The sequence below is a fragment of the Phocoena phocoena genome, chromosome 10 (genome assembly GCF_963924675.1).
Source record: "Phocoena phocoena chromosome 10, mPhoPho1.1, whole genome shotgun sequence".
Classification (NCBI taxonomy): domain Eukaryota; kingdom Metazoa; phylum Chordata; class Mammalia; order Artiodactyla; family Phocoenidae; genus Phocoena; species Phocoena phocoena.
In genome coordinates, this window is record NC_089228.1 from 23,622,456 (window position 1) to 23,643,491 (window position 21,036).

Below are 21,036 nucleotides of genomic sequence, written 5' to 3' on the forward strand. Positions count from 1 at the left end.
GGGAGGCCCACGTGTGCGTGTGGAAGGGCGGGGGGGTGGCAGGATGTGCCCTTCCTGCATCTGCAGGCGGGTCCTGGCTCCCTTCGGGTCACAGGATCGGGGGGGGGGGGGACCCTGGTGGATGCTGAGAAGAGGTGGGAGACACAGGGTACTGTCCAGAGAAGCCCTCTTCCCCGGGGGTGGTTCTGCCCACTTCGGTTCCACGCAGGAGTGTGTGATGAGGCTTCGTGCCTGGGCTGCAGCCCCAGCTGCGCCGCTTCCTGCTGGTTAAGCTTCCTACAGCTCATCACCCCCGTCTGTAAAATGGGGATGGTAACAGTATCCGCCTCTCGGGTCGTCATGGGGGTTAAACGAGCTGAACCGGAGCCTGGTACCTAGTAAGCACGAACTACAAAATGCTCCATTTGTTAGCCCTAGTCCGGCTCGTGTATCTCGCGAGAAGTGTGCGCATCCTCAGTGGCTACGCGGCACGGGCCAGCTTCCTGGGAGGGTCCGCCGCCCTGTGCAGCCGACTTTAGCATTGGACCCATTCCCTGGAGGCTGCAGAGGACCCCAGGACTCACAGCAGGCCTGGAGCAGGCTGTGTGTCCGAGCATGCTGGGGTTCGGGGGGTTGCAGAGGAGACTCTGGAACTGGCGTCATCCCTGGCTAGGTGAAGGATGCCTGATAAACGAGGGGAGGAACTCTGAGTGGTGGCCCTGGGGCTCCTCCCTGCTGGCACCCTTTGAAGAAAGGCCGCGCTCCTTAGGTGGGCCTCTCAGCTGTGCCCCACCCCAGGGCCCTCCGCCTGGGGGCTGTCAGGCAGGCCAGGTGTTTGTACACTTAAGGATCAGGTCCCAAAGTTAAGTGTCTAAGGTTGAGTTAACAGCTTTGTAAAATATCTATTTAATTTATTTACGTAATTGATAAGCACGCTAAAAGAATAGGCAAAAGAGAGGGAGGGAATTCCGGCGTCCTCCTGTTCTGTCCCAGAGCTACGAGTTACAGGGTTACAGTTCTCCCTACCTTTCCTGCCTGTGTGGTTTAGAGAGGGCACATCAGCTCCGAGTCCCACCTTTTGCTTTGGCAGGTGGTGTGGACAGTCTCCTGAGCGCCTGAGTCCTTTGGGCAGCTTGGTGGCCGAGGCTGCAGTGCGAGCCCTGCCCTGAGAGGGATGAGGTTAGGTTTCCTTTGCAAATGTTGAGTGGAGCCTCCATGTTGTTTCTGTGCGGTGGTTACATTTTTTCAAGTCCTGGGTGGTGAGGTCCGTGAGAAGCAAAACCGCCAGGTCTGTGAGGAGCTAATGACACAGCCTGTCAGTCTTAGATCCCTGGGTGACCCCCCTGCTCCCGCAACCCACCAACTGCCAGCCAGTATTTATGGACCCTGGGGAGGGGTGTGTGCTCTGTGCCGCCCAGGAGCTTGATCGTGTCACCCGGCCGGGGGCTTGCCCACGTAACCCTCGTTGGTGGAGGAGAGCCATCAGTTAGAGGAGAAGTACCCATCGTAGCTTCTTCACATCCTGTAGGAGGGGCTGTGTGAACACCCCTTGGTTGAGCCTGGCCTTAACAGGTGCTCTGACCACCTGGTTCCTGATCGCTGCCATGTCTCCATCTTTCCCACCTTTCTTTGCCGGGAATGGTGGCTCATCCCCTCAAATCTGGGAGTCTGTGCCTCTAGCTCTTGGATAGGCCTGCGGCTGGCCTTCCCTGCAGAGCCGCCCTGAAAATTGTAATGAGAAATCGGGCAAGTCAGGTTCAGCCATGGGCTCCCTACTGGTACCAGGGTGTGTGGTTCCACGTGACGCGGCCTGACAGCTGGGCTCCCCACCCCCACCACCCCCCGAGGTGCAGAGGATAGGGTGTTCAGGGAACAGGTTGCCAGGGCGAGGGGAGAAAAGAAGAAAAAAAGGGCTGGATTGACTCATTTAAGGGAAGATAAAGCCGAGAGTGGCCATGTCAGCTTTGACCAGGAGAGAGAAACTCTCCAGGCTTTTCTGACCCGGGATGCCCCTCTGTGGATGGGAGTACAGATGGAGTGGCTCGCTGTTCCTAACTCAACATCTCCTGGCCCGACTTGGTGCCGCTCTGCCCTGCCCACATGCAGGGCAGGTTACCTCCCCATGGTCACGGAGCTGAGTGCCCAGCCAGCCCTTAGAAGTCCCTGCCAGTGTGAAATGGCATGGCCCTTCTCCCTGGGGAGCGCAGTCCAGACGTGGCTTAAAGGGCTTCCTTTAAGGTCAGCGTGTCGGGTTGGAGCTCCCCTGGTTGAATTTCTCCTCCTCCTTTTCCACCGTGGCTGAGGCAGGAGTGGGGAAGCATGTGTGTGGCTATGGAGACCTGGGTTAGGGCCGATGTGCCCTCGCTGCTGCCAGGGGTGGGGTGACGGGGGGACTGGTGGCCGTTGCGTGGTGAGTAGAGCCACCACTTCTGCCAACCCCGGCTGATCAACGAATGTCCGTGTTCGGGGTAACATTGGACTCGGGAGATGCACGCTCAGCCTGAAAGTCCATTGTGTTTGACATGTTCTTCTAAGACTGTCAGCTTCCCTGCCTAAAAAAGTTAATTCTACATCACACCTCTCATTTTTCTCTTTAAAAGCTTTGTTTAATTGAATGGTTGATTTTGCCTGTTTTTTTTTTTTCCTGAATAACACTCCTTTGTTCGGGAATGTGGTGGCACATACAGGAGACTGAACTGAAGCTGTAATTCATTTGTTTATTCAACAGATTTTTGTTTTAATTTTTACTTTATATTGGAGCATAGTTGATTCACAGTGTTGTGTTAGTTTCAGGTCACAGCAAAGGGATTCAGTTATGCGCACACATGTATCTCTTCTCTTTCAAATTCTTTTCCCATTTAAGTTATTACAGAATATTGAGCAGAGTTCCTTGTGCTATACAGTAGGTCCTTGTTGGTTATCTATTTTAAATATAGTGGTGTGTACATGTCAGTCCCAGACTGCCAATCGGTCCCTTCCCCCCACCCGGTAACCTCTTAAGTTCCTTCTCTAAATCTGTGAGTCTTAAACAGATATTTATTGAATGTCTTTTATGTTATACTCATGGTTCTATACTCATGGTGCTAAGGATACAGCAGTAAAGAAGACCAACTATACTTACATTCTAATGATGTCATGATCTTGGGACTACTTAATACCTTAGGAGGTTTTGTTGTGTTCTGTTTACAATTAATAGACTTTTAGAGCAGTTTTAGAGTTACAGGAAATTGGAGCAGAAAGTACAGAGACTTCCCTTATACCCTGCGATGTGCCCCTCTGGTTTTCCCTACTGTTAACATCTTGCATTAGTCTGGTTTGTTACAATCGATAGGTCAGTACTGAGACATTCTCATTAACCAAACCTATAGTTTTCCAGGGTTCACTGTGTTGTACATTCTTTGAGCTTCTGCAGATGTTCAGTGATGCTTATTCACCATTACAGTATCACACGGAATAGTTTCATGGCCCTAAAAAACTCCCGTGTGCATCACCTATTCGTTCCTTTCTCCTCCCGGACCCCTGCTGACCACCGATCTTTCTGCTGTCCCCACAGTTTTGCCTTTGGCAGGAGGTCGTGTGTTTGGAGTCATGCAGTAGGTTCCTCTTCTGATGAGCTGCTTTTGTTCAGCAGTGTGCATTTCCTCAGGAGGGCTCATCTTCGTCTTGTGCTTGTAGTTTGGGATTGGATCCTGATGATTTGCAGCCCTTCGTGGCTCGGGCCGCTCTTAACTTCACAGAATCATAGTGGCTGACTCTTGACTGTGCCTGAGTTTCTTCATTCCAGATCTCGGACTTCCAGCTCGATGTGTAGAAGCCAGCGGGTGGGAGAACCAAACGGGATGTGGTGCATCGAGGCGCCTTGGGGACCTCGGGTCCTCTTCATATGGAGTTCATCAAAACGGTCCGTTGAAGACCCCAAGGGGAAAGTGACCCCGAAGGAAGTGAACGGGTCGGGAGGTCGGTTGACACAGCCCAGTCCTGCCTTCGGAGGGTCTGACCCCGCCTGGCGGAGGCTGTTTATCCCGCCACTGGGCCACTCTTGTTTTTTGTCCGATCTCCACCTGAATAAACAGATCCGGAACGTCATCTGCAGCCAGGCTGAGAATCGGGCCAAAATTCCCCAGGGAACTGGTGATTCACCAGCAGCGGGTGTGGGGAGAGGGAGTGAGCAAGAGACAGAAGGAGACCTGCTTATTCGGAGTCTCATTTCCTGTCCAGCAAATAACCCAGGCTGGGCCGTCCTTATGAGGCACTGGTTTCTTAAGGCAAATTATCGATTTATGCAATAGAACAGATGGTTTTGGTTTTCATTTTTAAGAAGACGAATGCAAAGCAGCCCTAGTGAGAGGGTGATGCTTTCAACTGTCACTCTGAGAAGAGAAACTTTTCTTCGAATTGGCCCAGGAAAGCTCTCCTGGATTCAGGAGTTGTTTTTAAAATCTCCTTATCTTTATTTTCAAGATGCTTATGGGCATCGGTCCCAATAACGGGCACATTCACAGTTTTCTTACCAATTTTGGACTTAGAATTTTTTTTTTTTTTTTTTTGCTGTACGCGGGCCTCTCACTGTTGTGGCCTCTCCTGTTGCGGAGCACAGGCTCCGGACGCGCAGGCTCAGCAGCCATGGCTCACGGGCCCAGCCGCTCCACGGCATGTGGGATCCCCCCGGAACGGAGCACGAACCCGTGTCCCCTGCATCGGCAGGCGGACTCTCAACCACTGCGCCACCGGGGAAGCCCCTGGACTTAGAATTATTAATTCTCTTTTTTTCCCTTGTTTGGTGCTTCTCAGGCCCCCCACTGATAATACAATTACTCTGTTTGACACCTGGACAAGATTAGATTGAGCTTTTTCATGCTCTGTGGTTCCAGGCTGTATTCCTAATGCTGTTTGTGGGGGAATGGTACAGGAAGGAGGGACACACGGGGGCGGTGGCATCAGAGAAGGTGGTTGAATGAGGCAGCGTGAGATATGGCATGTGGATCAGATGACTTTTCAGATGCATTTCAACCCTGAAGGATTTGGTTAAAAGGAATCTACCGGCGTCTGCCGAGGCTGCACATATGTGGGCTCCATGACTGTGTACCAGTGCCACCCTAGACGTCGATTCCTGCCCGAAATGCAGGCAAATATGCACCAAAAGATATGCGCAAAAGGCATGTCCCTGTGCATGGCTGTGGTTTTTGCAGTAACCCAAACCGGAAATGACTCAGTGTCCATCAGCAGTAGAATGAAAAATAAATTGCCCTATGTTCCCTCGAGAGAAATACTACGCAGTGATGAAAAAGACTTAAGTCCTGCTAATGCAACCACATGGATGAGTCTCATATGTGGAGTGAAAGTAGCCAGATACAGAAGAGTATATATGGAACGATTCCAGGGAGATAAAGCACAGCAACGGGCAAAATTAATCATAGGTGGTAGAAGTTAAGGTTCCCGTGGGGAAGAATAGATGACAAGGAAAGTGACAGGAGGGAGCCTGCTGGGATGTTGAAAATGTTCTGTATCTGTTATGTGGTTACCCGGCTGCAGACATTTTGTAAAAATGCATTGAGCTCTACGTTTATCATTTGTGCCCTTCTCAGTATGCCTGTGATATTTCAGTAAAAACATTTGCAAACAAACAGAATGACTGTCCCCCTGCCCCGACCGCATGGCCTGTTGGAAACTGCTGTGTTCTGCAACAAAAAAGAAATCAATGTCTTCTTGTGTGTCCTTGAAATGATTAATGTTTTTTAGCGCTTGCAATAATACAGTCGAACCCCCTTAGGTAAACATCAGGGCTCCTCGGGTTATTAAATCATTAATACCGTGTACGCGCCTTCATCCTGATCATTTTGATCACCTGCTACGTGGGCCAGTGGGGTTAGGTGTGGTGGTGCAGAGCCGTAGGAAGAATTCCAGGGCAGCACAGCGATGGGCCAGGTGCAACGTGCTCTGGGTGCTCAGAGGCTGCCGGGTGTGGAGTTTGATTAACCGCGTCTGCCTGGGTCACTGTGGGGAATGGCGGGAGGGGAGGGACGGGAGTGGTGGCAGGTGTATTACATTTTTACCCCCATTTCTGGGCTAGATTGTGTGAAATTATTCCTTAGCCAGAGGTTCTGATGAGGCAAGAGCTGTAATTGGAGTTTTGCTGATTATTAAAAGTTTGATGTTGAGGTAACATGATGGAAAACTTGCTGTATCTAGTAAGAGTCAACACTGCAGGAGTTGACCACGCGTACTGCTGTGAGTCACCCTACTTGTCTGGGAGAGCTGAGGGCATGCCTGCTTAGATATTAGGACTGGTGTGATGGCCAGCTTCGGTGTGTTTCTTTCTGTGTCACTGGAAGAACTAAAAAGAGTGAAGAGACACAGTGTGAATGTCTGTTCTCTGTAAGATCACTCTGTTTGCCAGCCTGCCTCCACTGGCCCCGGGCAGGAACCTGGATCGTCTTCTGAGGAGCGTGAGAATGATGTAAACTTAGGTTCCGTTTCACTTCCTGAAGGGGTAGGAAAGACATCATTGGGAAAGATGGTGATTACTGATGTCTGACCTGGGTTTTGGAGGGAGCCTGGGAGGGTTCTGTCTGCTGCAGAGAGGTGTTTAGCCCCATTTTGCAGGTGGTTAAACGAGATTCAAAAAGAGTGATTTACACACAGTTGGAAAGCTGCATCAGAGCGAGAATTAGAACCTGGGTCCCTGCCTCCCAGAAATCCAAACCGGTTGCTCTATGTTGTAGACCAGGGGCCAGACCCGGCTCACAGCTTGCTGTGGTAAAGAAAGTCTTATTGGAGTACAGCCATACTGGGCTCACATACTGTCTGCAGCTACTTGTACACCCCACCTTCAGGGTTGAGCTGTCATGACAGAGGCCGCATGACCCACAGAGCCTAAAATATTTAAAATCTGGCCCACTATAGAATCCATTGCTGACCCCTGGTGTAGACAGTAGGTGCGTAATTTCAGCAACCAGCTGTAATCCACTTGACGCTGCTTCCTTTGATCCCCTCGCCCTTTCTTCCTGGCTGTTATCTGTGACACGAGATCTTTTCCACCACTAAGGGCACTACCTTCTAAACCCCAGTGTACAGAACCACAGTGGAACAATCACTTACGATGAAAAGCTTTCAGTGTTGGTTTCAGATGCCTCCGGGTGTTTTACTGTCTAATTTAACATCGACTCTGAAAACGTAGCCCAGTGGAGAGAGCTTATCTTTCCCGCTGTCTGCCTTTGAAGCCGGATTTTATTTGTGAAGCCTTTAACAGGTGTTGGTTTAATAGACTTCTGCCGTGTTACAGTTTCCGCACCCCAGAGGACAGCCTGAGGGCTACACCAACCCGGGGTGGAGGCACAGGCTGCACGAGCTGGCCACCACCCCTCCCCCGAGTCCCTGTCACCACAGAGTTGTTCTGATTCTGTTTGGTGGCAGAGAAAGGGCTGGGCTGCTCCCTGGATGAGACCAGTTAGAAGTACTCCTCTAACACTGTCTTCTCCGCTGCCCTCTCCTCACTCTTGTTTTCTAGCCCTAAGGGCCTCCGTTTGCAGCTTGTCCTGCACTGTTCTCTTCTTTCCCCCCAAGCATCCATCACTGTGAGCCAGAGCTTCGTCCGCCTTATTTGCTCAGCGTGGCCCTCCACAGCTCTCTGCAGACTTGTCGCTCACGCAGGACTCTGGGAGGCTGGTACAAAAGCCGGCTTGGCTGAGGCCAATGACACAGACCAGTGTGAGCTGACCCAGGAATAGCCAGCCGGCATTCACATGTAGCCAAGCTCTGCTGAAGGCTTACGGATTGAATCTGGGGCAGTGCACCTAAAATTCCGCCTGGAGAGCCTCTCGGATGGGCTGGGGGGGTCCCGCTCCCCTGGGCTTGCACGCTGGCTCCTCTTCGTGTCCCAGTTGTGTGACCGTGGCTGAAGGCCAGCAGAGCTCTGAGCCCCAGTGTCTTCAGCTGTAAAGATGATAATAGTACCTTCCTCCTGAGGCTGCTGTGTCTTTTCACGGAGCCTTCACCCAGGGCCTGCTACCTAGAGGGGTGTTCGGTAATTGGTCGGCTGTTGTTAAAAAGAGCTTGGACAAGGATTCAGAGGTTATAAAGGTGAACGGGGGCCTTGAAAACTGGACAGTTAGTTAACATTACAGGAGTGACATAACCGCTCGTGTTGCACGTGGCATTAAAACATGGAGAGTTTTATGAAAGTGGGACATCTCTCAAGGAGGGGGAGGGAGGGTTTCCTGAATACTGGGTCTTTGAACCTTGATGGACAGGTGTCCGGAGGGGATGTCCCTGGTGGGGTAGGGTTTGGTGGGCTGGGTTCAGGGGTGTGGGCCCGAGTCCCACGTGCTACAGGAGTGAGGAGGAGGATGTAATCCAGCTGGTTGGGGACCCACCAGATCTCTAGGCCCCCTGAATCCTGCAGAAGCTTCAATCTGGGATTTAATTTGAAGCACAGCTCCCCAAATAGCCCAGTCTCTCAGTGGTGGGGTTTTTGACACTCTCCAGCTGGAGCAGCCTCGTTTCATGCATGAAGCTAAGAGTGAGAGCTCTGAGTCAGCCCTTTGTTACCAAGAAGGAGTCAGGCCTGCCTGTTTGCACTGAAGTGTCGGGCAGGACTAGGAACCATTCATTACTTCTTTTTCCAGAGCACCCGCTGCAAACTAGGTCCTGAGCATCGCTCTGAGGGTACAGATATGGCTAATAAAAACACGAACTCATTTTATTGAGTACCTGCTTCATGTCAGGTCACATCAGCCCACAGGGCCTGGGAACTTCACACCACCTTTATAGCGGTTCACACCTGTAAGTGGTATAATGGGGATTTGAACTCAGGCAGGGCCATGTTCTTCAATGCCATGCCATGTTCCAGCCCATGAAGAACTCATGGCCTTGGGTGGAATTGCCAGGGTCCACAGAGACATCTAACAAGGTATGATTCTTGCTCTTGTGAGAGAAGGGAGATAGAGCTGTGTGGTCAGCTTTCCTGAATAGGAGGAATTCAGGAAGAGTTTGATCGGAGTGCTGGTCTAGAGTCTAGAGCAGAGAGACCAGACCTGGGGGGAGAAGATGATGTGCACTCTTTGAGCCCCAAGAAGCTCCGAAGCCACTGTGGGCTGGGTCATTTGTCTCTGAGCAGTGCTGCCACGGGGCAGTTGGCAAACTCTTTCCTTCATGTTTCCTGATTACACTCATCTGCTTGCCTGGGTTTTCTTCTACTTAAATGTAGATGAGTCCCAAATCTGTGTCTAAGCCTTTCTGAATTCAACCTGTATTCTTTGTGATTCCTTTAACAGTTATTTATTGAGGACCTACTATGTGCCTCACCCTATTCCAGTGGTTGGAGGCACAGTAGTGGTCAAAACAAACAAACATCTCTGCCTTCATGGAGCCACATCCTGGTGGGAGAGAAGATGTTAAGGTAGAAATAAGCAAAATACTGGATGTAACAGATGATAATTAAAAAATACTGAGAGCAATAAAGCAGGCAAGAGAGTGGAAAGTGTGAGAGTGGTGTGGGGGAGGGAGGAGGGGGAAATGGTGGGGGGAGGGAGGCTTGTAGTTTTAGAGACTGTGGCCAGGGACCCCTCATTGAGAAGGTGACATGTGAAAAAAGATGGAAAGGAAGTAAGGGCATGGGACCTGTGGATCTCTGGGGGAAGAGCATTCATTCCAAGCAATGGGAAAGGCAAGTGCAACGGTCGTGAGTCAGGAGTCTGCCTGCTGTGTCTGAGGGCCAGTGTGTGGGGCAGAGTACAAGGCGGAAGAGTAGGAAGTGAAGCAGCAAGGCAAGTGCGCGGCAGACCACACGGGCCTCGGAGGCTATCGTAAGGACTTTGTCCTGAGTGAGACAGGAAAGCCGTCATTTGAGTTTTAGGCAAACAAGTCCTGTGAACTGGCTGATTTTTGCTTTGTTTTGTTTTTAAATTGTAGTAAAGTACACATTACATGAAATTTACCATCTTAATCATTTTTTAAGTATACAGTTCGGTAGTGTTAAGTACGCTCGTGTTGTGTAATCAATTTCCAGAGCTTTCTCCATCTTGGAAAATGAAAACTCCAAACTTATTAAACAACTCCCCGCTCCCCCTCCCCCCAGCCCCTGGCATCCACCACTCTACGTTCTGTCTCAATGAATTTGACTACTCTAGGTACTCATGGAAGTGGAGTCATAGGGTATTTTCATTTAACGCAGTGTCCTCAAGATTCATCCGTGTTAATAGCGTGTGTCAGAACTCCCTTTCTAAGGCTGAATGATAGTGCTTTGTATGTGTACACCTGTCATGTTGGTCCGTCCGTCCGTCCATCCATCCATCCATCCATCGGGTTGCTTCACCTTTTGGCTACTGTGAGTAATGCTGCCATAAACATGGGTGTACAAATAACTCTTTGAGATCCGCTTTCATTTCTTTTGGATGAGCACCCAGAAGTAGATTGCTGGGTCACACGCTGATAATTCTGTACCTAATTTTTCGAAGAACTACTGCACCGTTTTCTTCAGCAGCTGCGCCAGGATTCCAGTTTCTCCACATCCTCTGGCCCACATACCATTCCTGAGTTGTTGTTTTTTTCATAGTAGCCATGCTGTGGGCGTGAGGTGCTATCTCATTGCATTTCCCTAACGCTTAGTGAAGTCGAGCGTCTTTTCACGTGCTCGTTCGCCATTTATCTTCTTTGAAGAAATGTCTATTCAAGCCCTTTGCACATTTTTTGATTGAGTCCTTTGGATTTTTCGTGTTGTTGCTGTTGAGTTGTAGTTCCTGTGTCTTATAGCTATTCACTCCTCGTCAGATAGGTGATTTGCAGATGTTTTCTCCCATTCTGTGAGACGCCCTGAGAGCATCTCTACGGCTGCTGGCTTGAGAATAGGCCATAAGGGCAAGGATGGAAGGTGTAGCCAGTCGCCTGGTTACCTTAGCATTTCTGAACTAGAAAATTTAGGATCACCATTCTCTGCACGGCCATCTGGCATCTCCAGGTCCTGTGGACCCCTCTCTTCTTCTTCTCTTGTGTCTGTCTCTCTGTTGCCGCCACCTCTCACCTGGTCCCCTGGGACACGGATGCCCTACTCCTCAGGGCATCTGCAAGGGCTTGCCTGATGTGGTCCCCCTGCCTCTGCCCGGCCCGTCTCCTGCCAGCACGCACATCCCACCCTCTGGAGCTGGCCCCGACAGCCTCTTCCGGCAGAATCCTCCCCAGCTCCGCCCTCCCTCCCGGCAGGTCTCATCCGTCCTCGCTCCCACGCGCCGTTGTTTCTCATCTCCATGGCTGCCTCTTCTGCTCAACAGGGACCTGTTTCCAGTGTATGAAAGAGACCCGTCTTCATCACAGCATCCTTCCTCCAGCCTGGGCCTGGCACAGAGCGGGTGCCCAGAACATGTTTGATTCAGTGCATAAATACACAGACGAGAAAAAAGAAGGAAGGTGTAAGATGAAAGAGCCAGAGGAGAGGACGGGGTGGAGGGACAGTGGGAGAAGTGGGCGGGGGCTCGCAGCTGTCCCGTGGTCCCTTGGACTGTGTATGGTCCCTCTTTGTGTGACTTGGGGCCAGCGGCGCCCCTTCCCTTCTTTCCTCAGACCTTCTTTTCCCAGCTCCCTGGTACTGCATTCAGAGTTTCTGGATGAGGCTCAGCTCTACTCCCTTTATTTCTTGTTCTTTTTTCCCATACTTTACATAATAAAGGTCTTCTATTCTTTTATTCTTCTTCTCTTGGAGTCAGAAAACTGAAGAGACTATCTTTATTAAGAACTTAATAAAGAACTCAAAGGAAGTAGTTTTGAGGGTGGGGCACATGGAGGGAAAAGGGGCCTCTCATTCTGGTGTGACTTTGCTGTGTGTAAAGGAGCTGTACCCTTGTAAATGGATTTTTGGGTTCAGGGCCTGGGAGAGAGGGGAAGAAAACAAAGGCGTCGGCGAGAAGCCCCAGAGCTTCTGGGAAAGAGGGCCTTGTTTATGCCTGTTGGAAACGATTTGGTCAAGTGTTTGTTTAAGAGAGATGCCACTTGGTTAGCGACGCCTGGCTCACTTGTATCGTGTTCAAGAATGCTTTGATTGGCTGGAGACCCCGATACTGTTTACTCAGAAACTGGCCTGAGTGAAAGGCTGGAGCCCAGAGGCCCAGCGCTACCACTCCACAGATTCTGAAATATCTGAGTATTGGGATCGGGGCCGCGGTGGTTTGAATCTGCCAGGCAGAGCGAAACCCACATGGGGTCCATCTGCTCCCTCCAGCCTTGGTTAGCATCTGGCGAATTTCTCCTGATTAATAGATACTGGTTGGCGGGTTAGACTGCGGGATTTTTTAGAAAGAGGGTTAAAGGACAAGTAAGTCTCGGAGGGAGATAAACACTGAACACTTATGTGAACATCTGCGAGACACAGCAGTGTGGTTCAGGTGGGCTCATCCATATCCCTGAAGTAAAGGGTGTGGCCCCATCTTCCAGATGAGGAAACTGAGGAACAGAGCTATCAAGAGTGCGGAGTTGGAGGTGCAGGGGATTCGATTCCGGCTAGACCCAGCACTGAGTTCCCGTGTCCCTTATTAGGCTGTCAGGATTTTGCAATCTTTTTTTCATCCCTTGTGCCTGTCGCCCCGCCTGGTACATGGCAGGTGTTGGTAAAATGTGAGGTATGTGATGATGCGTTCAGTTGGATTAATCTGAACTCTGGGCTCTGGTGCCTGCATTCTTGTAAGTGATGGGGTTGGACTAGGTTCTGAAGATTCTAGATGCGAGCCACATCAGAAGCTGGCTGGTTGCCCTGGGCACATCCTCTGTGGGAAGGTGTACCAGTAAGATCTGAGTGCTGTTCATGCCAGGCGGCTCTCCACACGTCCGAAATCTCACCCCTGTGTTCCTGTCCTTGGGGAGAGTAGCCTGGCTTAGAACTTGGGCAGACAAACTTGTCACAGACAAAGAATTTGACATTCTGTCTAGCTCCCAGTCTGCGGGTAAGAACTTGATGGAAAGAGGGATGGGAGATGTCGTTTAACCGTGCCACAACCAAGACCCGACGCGGCCAAATCATAATAAAATAAAAAGGGAGTGTCATAGCGTTTGTAATTTTCTGAAATTGCAAAGCAGCTAGGGAAAAAAATGTCTGGAAGAAGTGTGAAGGAAAATAGCTTCTTTGCAAAATGACGTGCTGGACTCACCTTCCTTTGTGTGTCTTAGGCAACACAATAGGATCCGCAGCGTGGCAGGGAGTCAGCTGAAGGCTTACGTTTCCTTGGAAGTGCTGGATCTAAGCTCCAACAACATCACAGAGATCCGGAGCACCTGCTTCCCGCACGGGCTGCCCATAAAGGAGCTGTAAGTGCCTTGGGTCTGCCGGCAGCCCCCAGGTCTGGACGCAGGTGGACGTTCCCTCCTCTCCTCCAGCGTGGCCCGGCTGAGTCGGTGGGATGGGCACACACCTCCCTTGTCTTCCCGCAGCAGGGCAGGGGGCAGGAGACCCAGGTCTGTAGTCCTCTGTTAGCCCGTTCATAGATCATCTCCAAGTACAGCAGCGTTATTCTGGCTGTCGAGGTGGCTGAGGAAGCCTGAGGCGGGGAGATGTTTAGTAGCCTAACAGACTGACCATTTAAGAGCAGACTCTAGGCCTGAAGTACGTGGCCGTGTTGACCACAAAGGCTGTTTGCTTTCTCCTTCACTGGGCTGCCTCCCACGAAAGCTTAGAACAAAGGTTTGGGGGTAGTTAGATGAGTGACATCGGAGCGAAACCTCTCTGTAGAGGCTCAGCCAGCCAGTGCTCGTGCATCCTCTGAGTTCTCTTGACCGTCTCGGTCGGTCTGTTTCTCTTCCGCCCATCCTACTGCCCCATCTCACACCCCGCCAGTTGGCAGACAGAAGAAAAACAGTCAAAGCCTGTTTAACCCACCACTTATTGGTAGGAAAATGTTGCTTTGGGGAAGAAACTGAAAACTCAGGCTAAAAAGGCACGTTCAGGTGACAGGTGAGTCCCCATCCCCTGCATTATTAGTGAGCGCTTCGGAGGGTTGTTCGTGAGGCTGGTTTTAGGGGTCGTTGTGACCCATGTGCTCAGAGGCCAAGGCCAGGCACACAGATTTTTTGAGATCCCCGAGGAGAGGAGCGGTTTCTTTCTTAGGCTGCGTCAAAACGCCAGAGTTGGAAAAAGGAGGCCTTGCTTGGCTAATCCTTCGGCCGATGTGGCAGTGCTCAGCCCTCAGTTAGGGCTTTTGAAAGGTGTCCGGCTGCCACCTGGCACTGACTTGTTTGGGACAGAGAAACCACCGCTGCTAAACTGCATGGCAGTGACCTTCTCTCTCTCTGCCTAAAAGCAGGGGATGTTGTACTTTGGCCCATGCTGGCCGGTATATCTTCATCGCACAGACTCTTCTTCTTTAATCTGGAGTGTTGAGAACAAGCAGGCCAGCTCCGTTCGCACAGAATCCTCATGTGCCCCGTCCTGGGCCGCTGCCTGATGGAGACGAAGAATGCCTTCTTCCATTCCGTTCTCCAATGTAGGAAATGCTCTCTGGTCCTTTTTCTCTTTTGCTTAAGCCACAAAAAGCACCATTGGTCTAGGGAAGGTAGAAGGAAAAGTGTTGGGGATAACTTCTCATAGGAAAGACCAAATTGCTACCCCCTTTTCTCTCCCTTTTTCCCCTTCCTTGATGTAATTTACATACAACAGAACGCATAGACCTTAGCTGCCCCGTGCGTTGCGTTTTGAGGGGAGGTGCCCCTTGCACATGTAATCCTATAGGTGGACATCCCATGTAACTATTGCTTGTTTTTTAAAGGGATTCCATGCAGACCCCTGAAAACAATTTTTTTTTCATTGAGATACAGTTGATTTTATAGTATTATGTAAGTTTCAGGTGTACAGCCTAGTGATTCAGAATTTTTATAGGTTATAGTCCATTTATAGTTGTTATAAACTATTGGGTATATTCTGTGATGTACAATATATCCTTGCAGCTTATTTATTTTATACCTAGTAGTTTGTACCTCTTAATCCGCTACCTCTGTCTCGCCCCTCTCCCCTCCCCTCTCCCCACTGGTAACCACTCACGCAGATCTCTCTAACTAGAATGTTTCTCTGACACATTTAAAATTATTTAAATGAATTGGTTTATGCGCATTTACACGTCATACAACGAGACCCACTTCAAAATTAAAGGCTGTTGCTCCAAATTATGACATCCACTCCGACCTTGCTTCGCAGTGGACTTTCTGCTGCCTAAGGCTCTCCTCACCGACCTTGAACCCTAACTCTTAGGTAGTGGGTGCGAGGGACTCCTGCAGCGGCCCAGCTGGGGTGGAGGTAACTGACTTCCCTCCCACCCTCCTGGGGTAAACCCCTCCAGCCACGAGCAGAGCGAGCTCTGGGCTCAAACAGGGCTTCTGTCGAGCCTGACAAGGATGATCCTGACACCCGAGTCTGGGAGTAGAGGTGAGCTTTGCAGCCTCGGGACGACAGATGTCTCGTTGGAAACCCGTGCTTCTGGGTGTGTTTTAGCTCATTTTCCTAACTCGGGCAGGTCTGGTGTCGGAAACAGAATGAGGAAGGCCTCCCACTGACCACCGCATTTTCTCTCATGAATCATTCCAGCAACCTGGCGAGCAACCGGATCAGCACCCTGGAGTCGGGAGCATTTGACGGTCTGTCACGGTCGCTGCTAACGCTTCGGCTGAGCAAAAACAGGATCACCCAGCTTCCTGTGAAAGCATTCAAGTTACCCCGGCTGACACAACTGTGAGTACAGAGACCTGCACTTTAATTAAGCTTTGCCACACTTCACGGAGGCCAAATCTCCGCCAGGACCTCGATCCCAATGCACCCCCTTCCCCGCTGCCCCTCGGTCAGGCTGTGCATCAACTACCGTGGATGCAAATTAGAAGCTGGGTCTGGTGCCTGCGGGCTGCCCCAGGCTGCCGAGGAAAGATCCACCGAGGATGTACGTGCCTGTCCTCATTGGCACTTTCCAAAATGCAGTGAGGAATCCTGCTGCCTAGCTGATCCTGGCTAATGCTTAGACTGTGGGCGTGGGGTTCCTTATGTATCTCCGAGGTTTTTGTGTTTTTTTAAGGCACCCGGATAATCTGTACTGTGGACATTACAGAGTCCGGCACTGCTCGGGCAGTTTGAGAGGAAGTCAGTGTAGCCAGAGGTAGGAAGCAGGAGATGGGTCACCGTCTTCATCTCCTTAATCTCATAAGGTAGTTAATTGACTTTTGTTTAAATGCAAGGGTGTAATTGTTTACTTTTCTGACCAGCATGGCTGAGTGCCCTCCTAGAATGGCCCAGGGTTTGGAGTCAAGAGAACCTCTATTTACCAGAACCGGATGGACTGTTCGTCCCCTGGTTGTTTTGTTCGCCGGTGTCGTTTTTTTGTATCAGAAGAGTGCTACCTCAGGAAAACAAGCTGATAATCGATGTTTGGTTTAAGCAGAACAACACAAGTGTTCCCGGCCAGGTTTGGCGGCAAGACGGGGTGTGCCCCGCCCTGCTCCCTCCCGCCGCTCCGATACACCTGGGCGGCGGGGCCCGGCCATGCCCTCTCCGATGCTGGAGAAGCTCTCTGGATGCTCAGGGCCGTATGTGGGTCATGAGACACTGCAGAAGTATTTGGGGAAATCCAGGGGCTTTCTGGTCAGGCTGTGCTCTCCCTTCCTTGAGTGTTACCGATGGAGCCAGTTCACCCAGATTCCTGAGATCTTTTGGCTCAGTGAGGCTTCAGCACACGGGGGTTGGAAGCCCGTGTGCACGCTTCGCGGTGCGCCCAGATGCCCGCCCCTGAGGGCAGTCACTTCTCTCCATCAGTAGAGACCTGAGTAGTGCCTCGGTGGGAAATGTCGTTGCCGTTTGACACCCGTTGGTTAGATTTTTCCTGGGTTGAGGCATCTGGTGTGGGTCTCTGCTGCTGAGTTAAGAGACAGCTCACCTAAGACGTTCACCTCCTGAGTCATAGCCCCTTCTCACTGCGGGGTCATGGGTGCTTGGGGAAGAAATGGGAGCACTTGCTCATTCGGGGGTGCGGTGGGACTGGCTTCTGGGAGCTCTGGGCCCCCCTTTCACCAGTTAGCAATGGCCCGTCAGCGTCTGCATGCACGTGGGCGTGCACGTCTGTGGTACGTCTCGGCTTCCCGGGATTGTCTCTGGGGACCGCGTGGCGATGGTCGTAGGCGGGGCCGTGGGTGGGGGACGCTCTGAACCGCTGGCTTCGTCTCTTTAGGGACCTCAATCGGAATCGGATTCGGCTCATCGAGGGCCTGACGTTCCAAGGGCTCGACAGTTTGGAGGTGCTGAGGCTCCAGCGAAACAACATCAGCAGGCTGACGGACGGCGCCTTCTGGGGTCTGGCCAGGATGCAGGCGCTGTGAGTGCGGGCCAGGCGCCGGGGATTCTTGCAGGCGCTGAGGGACCACTTAGGACCTCGGCCGGGCCCAGCCCCTGCCCTTTGGGACTTCAGCTGGGCGCCACTCAGTGTCTCTGGGGACTTCGCCAAACCTCAGGGTGTTTTTCTTGCAGGTTAAGAAAATCTCTTGGGGGGAGTTTCATTGGATTCAGTGAAGCGAGTTGGTTCGTGAGGTTGGAAGAGGGGCTGTTTTGCTGGGGCTGCTTCCCCTCCCCGTTTCCCCTCCCCTTGTTAACCCAGCACAAGTGCACCTGCCCGACGCACAGTGAGGCCAAACAATACCAAAACGTCGGAGTTTGGAGCAGAGAAAGGTTTATTGCGGGGCCCTGCAAGGAGACGGATGGCTCGTGCCCCCAAAACCCCAAACTCCCCAGAGGGTTTCAGCAAAGCATTTTTAAAGGCCAGGTGAGGCAGGGGCGTGGCTGGTTGTTGCAGACTTCTTGGTGTAGGAATCCTTTGTCCTTGCAGCTGACGGTGTAGGTCAGGTCCCGATGTTCCTGTAAACCTCCAACCGGACAAATGTTAGTCGCTGTTCTGCAACTTTTTATCTCTATGTGAACAGAAAAGTGTTAACACCTTTAAAGGTCAGAGCCTTGGAAATGGGCTACCCTGTATATTTCACGCTACAGGCAAGATTCTTAACTGGAAGCAAAAGCAATAGAAGGCGAAGGTTAAAGTAAAAGAGGCATCTGACGTGGAGTCAGATTTGTTCTTCCCTATTAGACCCCCACCCTGCCGCCTTGGCGGACAGTGGGCTCCCTTCCCACATCCTCTCCTGTCTCCCGCACGCCGCAGGAAGTTCCCTCTCTCCTCACTTTGGGTTTGACCGTCTTTCTTGATGTGCAGGTGGGCCAAAAATGTATAGTTCATCCTGAGAGATTCATTTATGTTCTGTGAACTAATCAAGCCACTCGCTGCAGATGTTCCACTTTTATCGAGGGAGCGCTCGCTTCAGCCAGATGTGGACAATCACGGGGCTTGCCTGCCTGTGGAGGGATGGAAAAGCATCCGGAGAAGGGCAGACGAGGCAGTTACCAAGCTTCAGCTTTTCAACATTTACATTTATTTATTTTTAATCAAAAGAAACGTTTACTCGTAGTTGAGCAAAATCAAATTGTAAAGAAAAGTAGTTGTTGCCCCCCACCAGCCCCAGCTGCCGTTCTCTCTTTCCCCCAGTTCCACCCCCATGAGGCGAGCAGTCACTTCCAATCATTCTCTTTTTGGGGTTTTCTATTTGTAGTGGTAGCTTCCAAGTTAATACACTTATACCACTATCTTGATGTGTCACCGTGAGATTTCTTGCTTTATGGTCAACGATTTAGCTTGCTGAGGACACCCCCCTGCCCTTCCAGTCTCTACAAGTTTCATCACTCCGTTTATGCCTTTTATCAGTTATCTTTGCAACTGATACAAAAAACAAAAACTCCAGGTCCAGTTCCATCAACCCTCTGAGCCGTCCTCATTATCGGGAGCATCTCTCGATTTGCACAGCGTCACACACACACATACCACGCGCACACACACACACACACACACACTTCGTAAAATGACATCCTTAACACTGCTGTTTTCTTCTCCCTCTCTTCGTTGTTCACCTTTGTGTGGCTCTGCCTCTGTTTTTACATATTCGAGCACGCTTCTCCTTGACATTCTTAAAACTGTCATTTTGGACTTTGGAACCCAGGTGGTCGTGAGCTGGGAGGGCCGGGAGTCAGAATTCTCAGAAGAACATGGAGTCCCTAGCACATGACATTTGGGTTTTACGGTGAACAAATTCATACCAATTGGGGGGTGAAGAAAGAGCTGCCTTAGAGGTTATTTATAAATTAAGGGCTAACCTTTTGAGCAGAGGCAGAAAAAGGACGATGGATAAAAGTGAAACCTGGTTGCCTAAAGCCCTTGTAATACTGAACGTGGAGCAGCATTTGAAGGAGTAGCTTCTGTTCAAGAGGCCAGTCCCGTGGGGCGGGGTTGTCTGTGGCCGGGCTGTGCAGCGTCGAGAAGCAGGATGGCAGTAACGTCCTTACGTAATTTAGCAGGAGCTCAGTTCTCAGCCCGATGCCGAGTCGCTGACCTGCGTTCTCTTCCTTCTCAGCACAGCCCTATGGAGTCGCTACTTCTTGGGTGGCTCCGCTTTATGGTTGTTCAGGCTCCTTCAACCAGCCAGGTGGCAGAATTGAGAATTAAATCCCAGTAGTTTGACCCCAGAGCTCAAACCGCGTTTCTTGGTGCAGTGATCCAGAGCCCAGGCTTGGTTAGCGAGGCCCGGGTTTGAATTCTGGCTGAGCTGGGAATGAGTGTTAGGCAGGTCCCCTAGCTTCCCCCAGCCTCAGTCTTCTCATCTGCAAGATGGGGATCGTGAGGAGAGCTTCCTCCTCATCTCTCTTCTTTCTCTTCCTGGAGTGGGCTTTGCCTTCTGCTTGGAGCTCCTCTGCCCGTGTGTGTGCTGGTTCGCTTGTACTCGGCTGATAAGGTTGCTTCTAGGAGCTTCCCCTTGGCCTCTGAGCTCTCTCAGTCGGCCTGGGTCCTCACCGCCATCTGCGTTGCTTTGAGTGTCTTCTCCTGCCCCCCAGACAGGTGTGCACACACACATGTAGGTGCACACACCCCCCTCACCAATCTCTCCAGCAGTGCTGTCGGATCCTGGGTGATGCCGGGGAGCCGCTCCTTCACCGTGGGTTGGGTGGGTGCATGAGCCCCCGGGGGTCCACGCTCAACCCGCGCACGTGGCCGTCATTGCAGGCACCTGGAGTACAACAGCCTGGCGGAGGTGAACAGCGGCTCACTCTACGGCCTCACGGCCCTGCACCAGCTCCACCTTGGCAACAACTCCATCTCCCGGATCCACCGTGACGGCTGGAGCTTCTGCCAGAAGCTGCATGAGCTGTGAGTGTCTCCTGGCTCCGCAGGTGCTTTGTGGACACGGCCCGGAGGTGGCTCCTCCAGAGCCCGGGGAACTCTGGGCCGCGCATCCCATGGCACGGCGGGCTTGGGAGTTCGGGGGCCTGTTGCGGAGGGAGGAAAGAGCCCCCAGCAGGCAGGCCCGGAACGGGACCCCGAAGCCCCGCGGATTGCAGCCACTGGGGCCCAGCTCATCTCCACTCTGCCCCACTTCACATTAGCAGGGGCTGCTGTCGAAGGGTGGCTGTTCTGAGAGCCTCTGTCTACGAATGGCTCCACCACGTAACACGTGCTTCTCTCACGAGAGGGGCTCCGGGCGGGCCTCGGCGACACTGCATGTTCGGTTCCAGACCACCTCAGTAAAGCAAGTCGCACACTTTTTGGCTTCCCAGTGCATAGAAAAGTATCTTTATGCTATACTGTGGCCTGTTAAGTGTGTAGCAGCATTATGTCTTAAAAAATGATGTACAGATCTTAATTAAAAAATACGTCATTGCTAGAAAATGCTGTCCATCATCTTACTACACAGGGTTGCCAAAACCTTCAATTTGGTTAAAAAAAAAAAAAAAAGCAATATCTACAAAGCGCAACATAGCAAAGCGCACTAAAACGAGGTGTGCCTGTATTGGGGCTCAAACACGGAAAGGACAGTGAACCCGAGGGACGGCGACACACTGACAGTGGGAGAATTTCTACGTGCATGTAGTTTCTGTCATGTGGTTTCTGTCGTCCTTCCCCTGACAAGTGGCCCAGGCACCTGGCTCCTTCCCCTCCCCAGCTTTGGGTCCCTTGGCCT

The 21,036-nt window shown here is 51.5% G+C and overlaps 1 protein-coding gene across 2 annotated transcripts in view; it reads left to right on the forward strand.

Annotated features, from left to right (window-relative positions):
- The window catches only part of LRIG1 (leucine rich repeats and immunoglobulin like domains 1), a 118,387-nt gene that overhangs the window by 67,058 nt on the left and 30,293 nt on the right, over window positions 1–21,036 (forward strand). For both annotated transcript variants that reach the window (XM_065884546.1, XM_065884548.1), the window contains 4 exons: window positions 13,129–13,266; window positions 15,533–15,676; window positions 17,157–17,300; window positions 20,082–20,225. In XM_065884546.1, coding sequence (XP_065740618.1) covers window positions 13,129–13,266; window positions 15,533–15,676; window positions 17,157–17,300; window positions 20,082–20,225 — 570 coding nt within the window. The remainder of the gene's footprint in view (window positions 1–13,128; window positions 13,267–15,532; window positions 15,677–17,156; window positions 17,301–20,081; window positions 20,226–21,036) is intronic.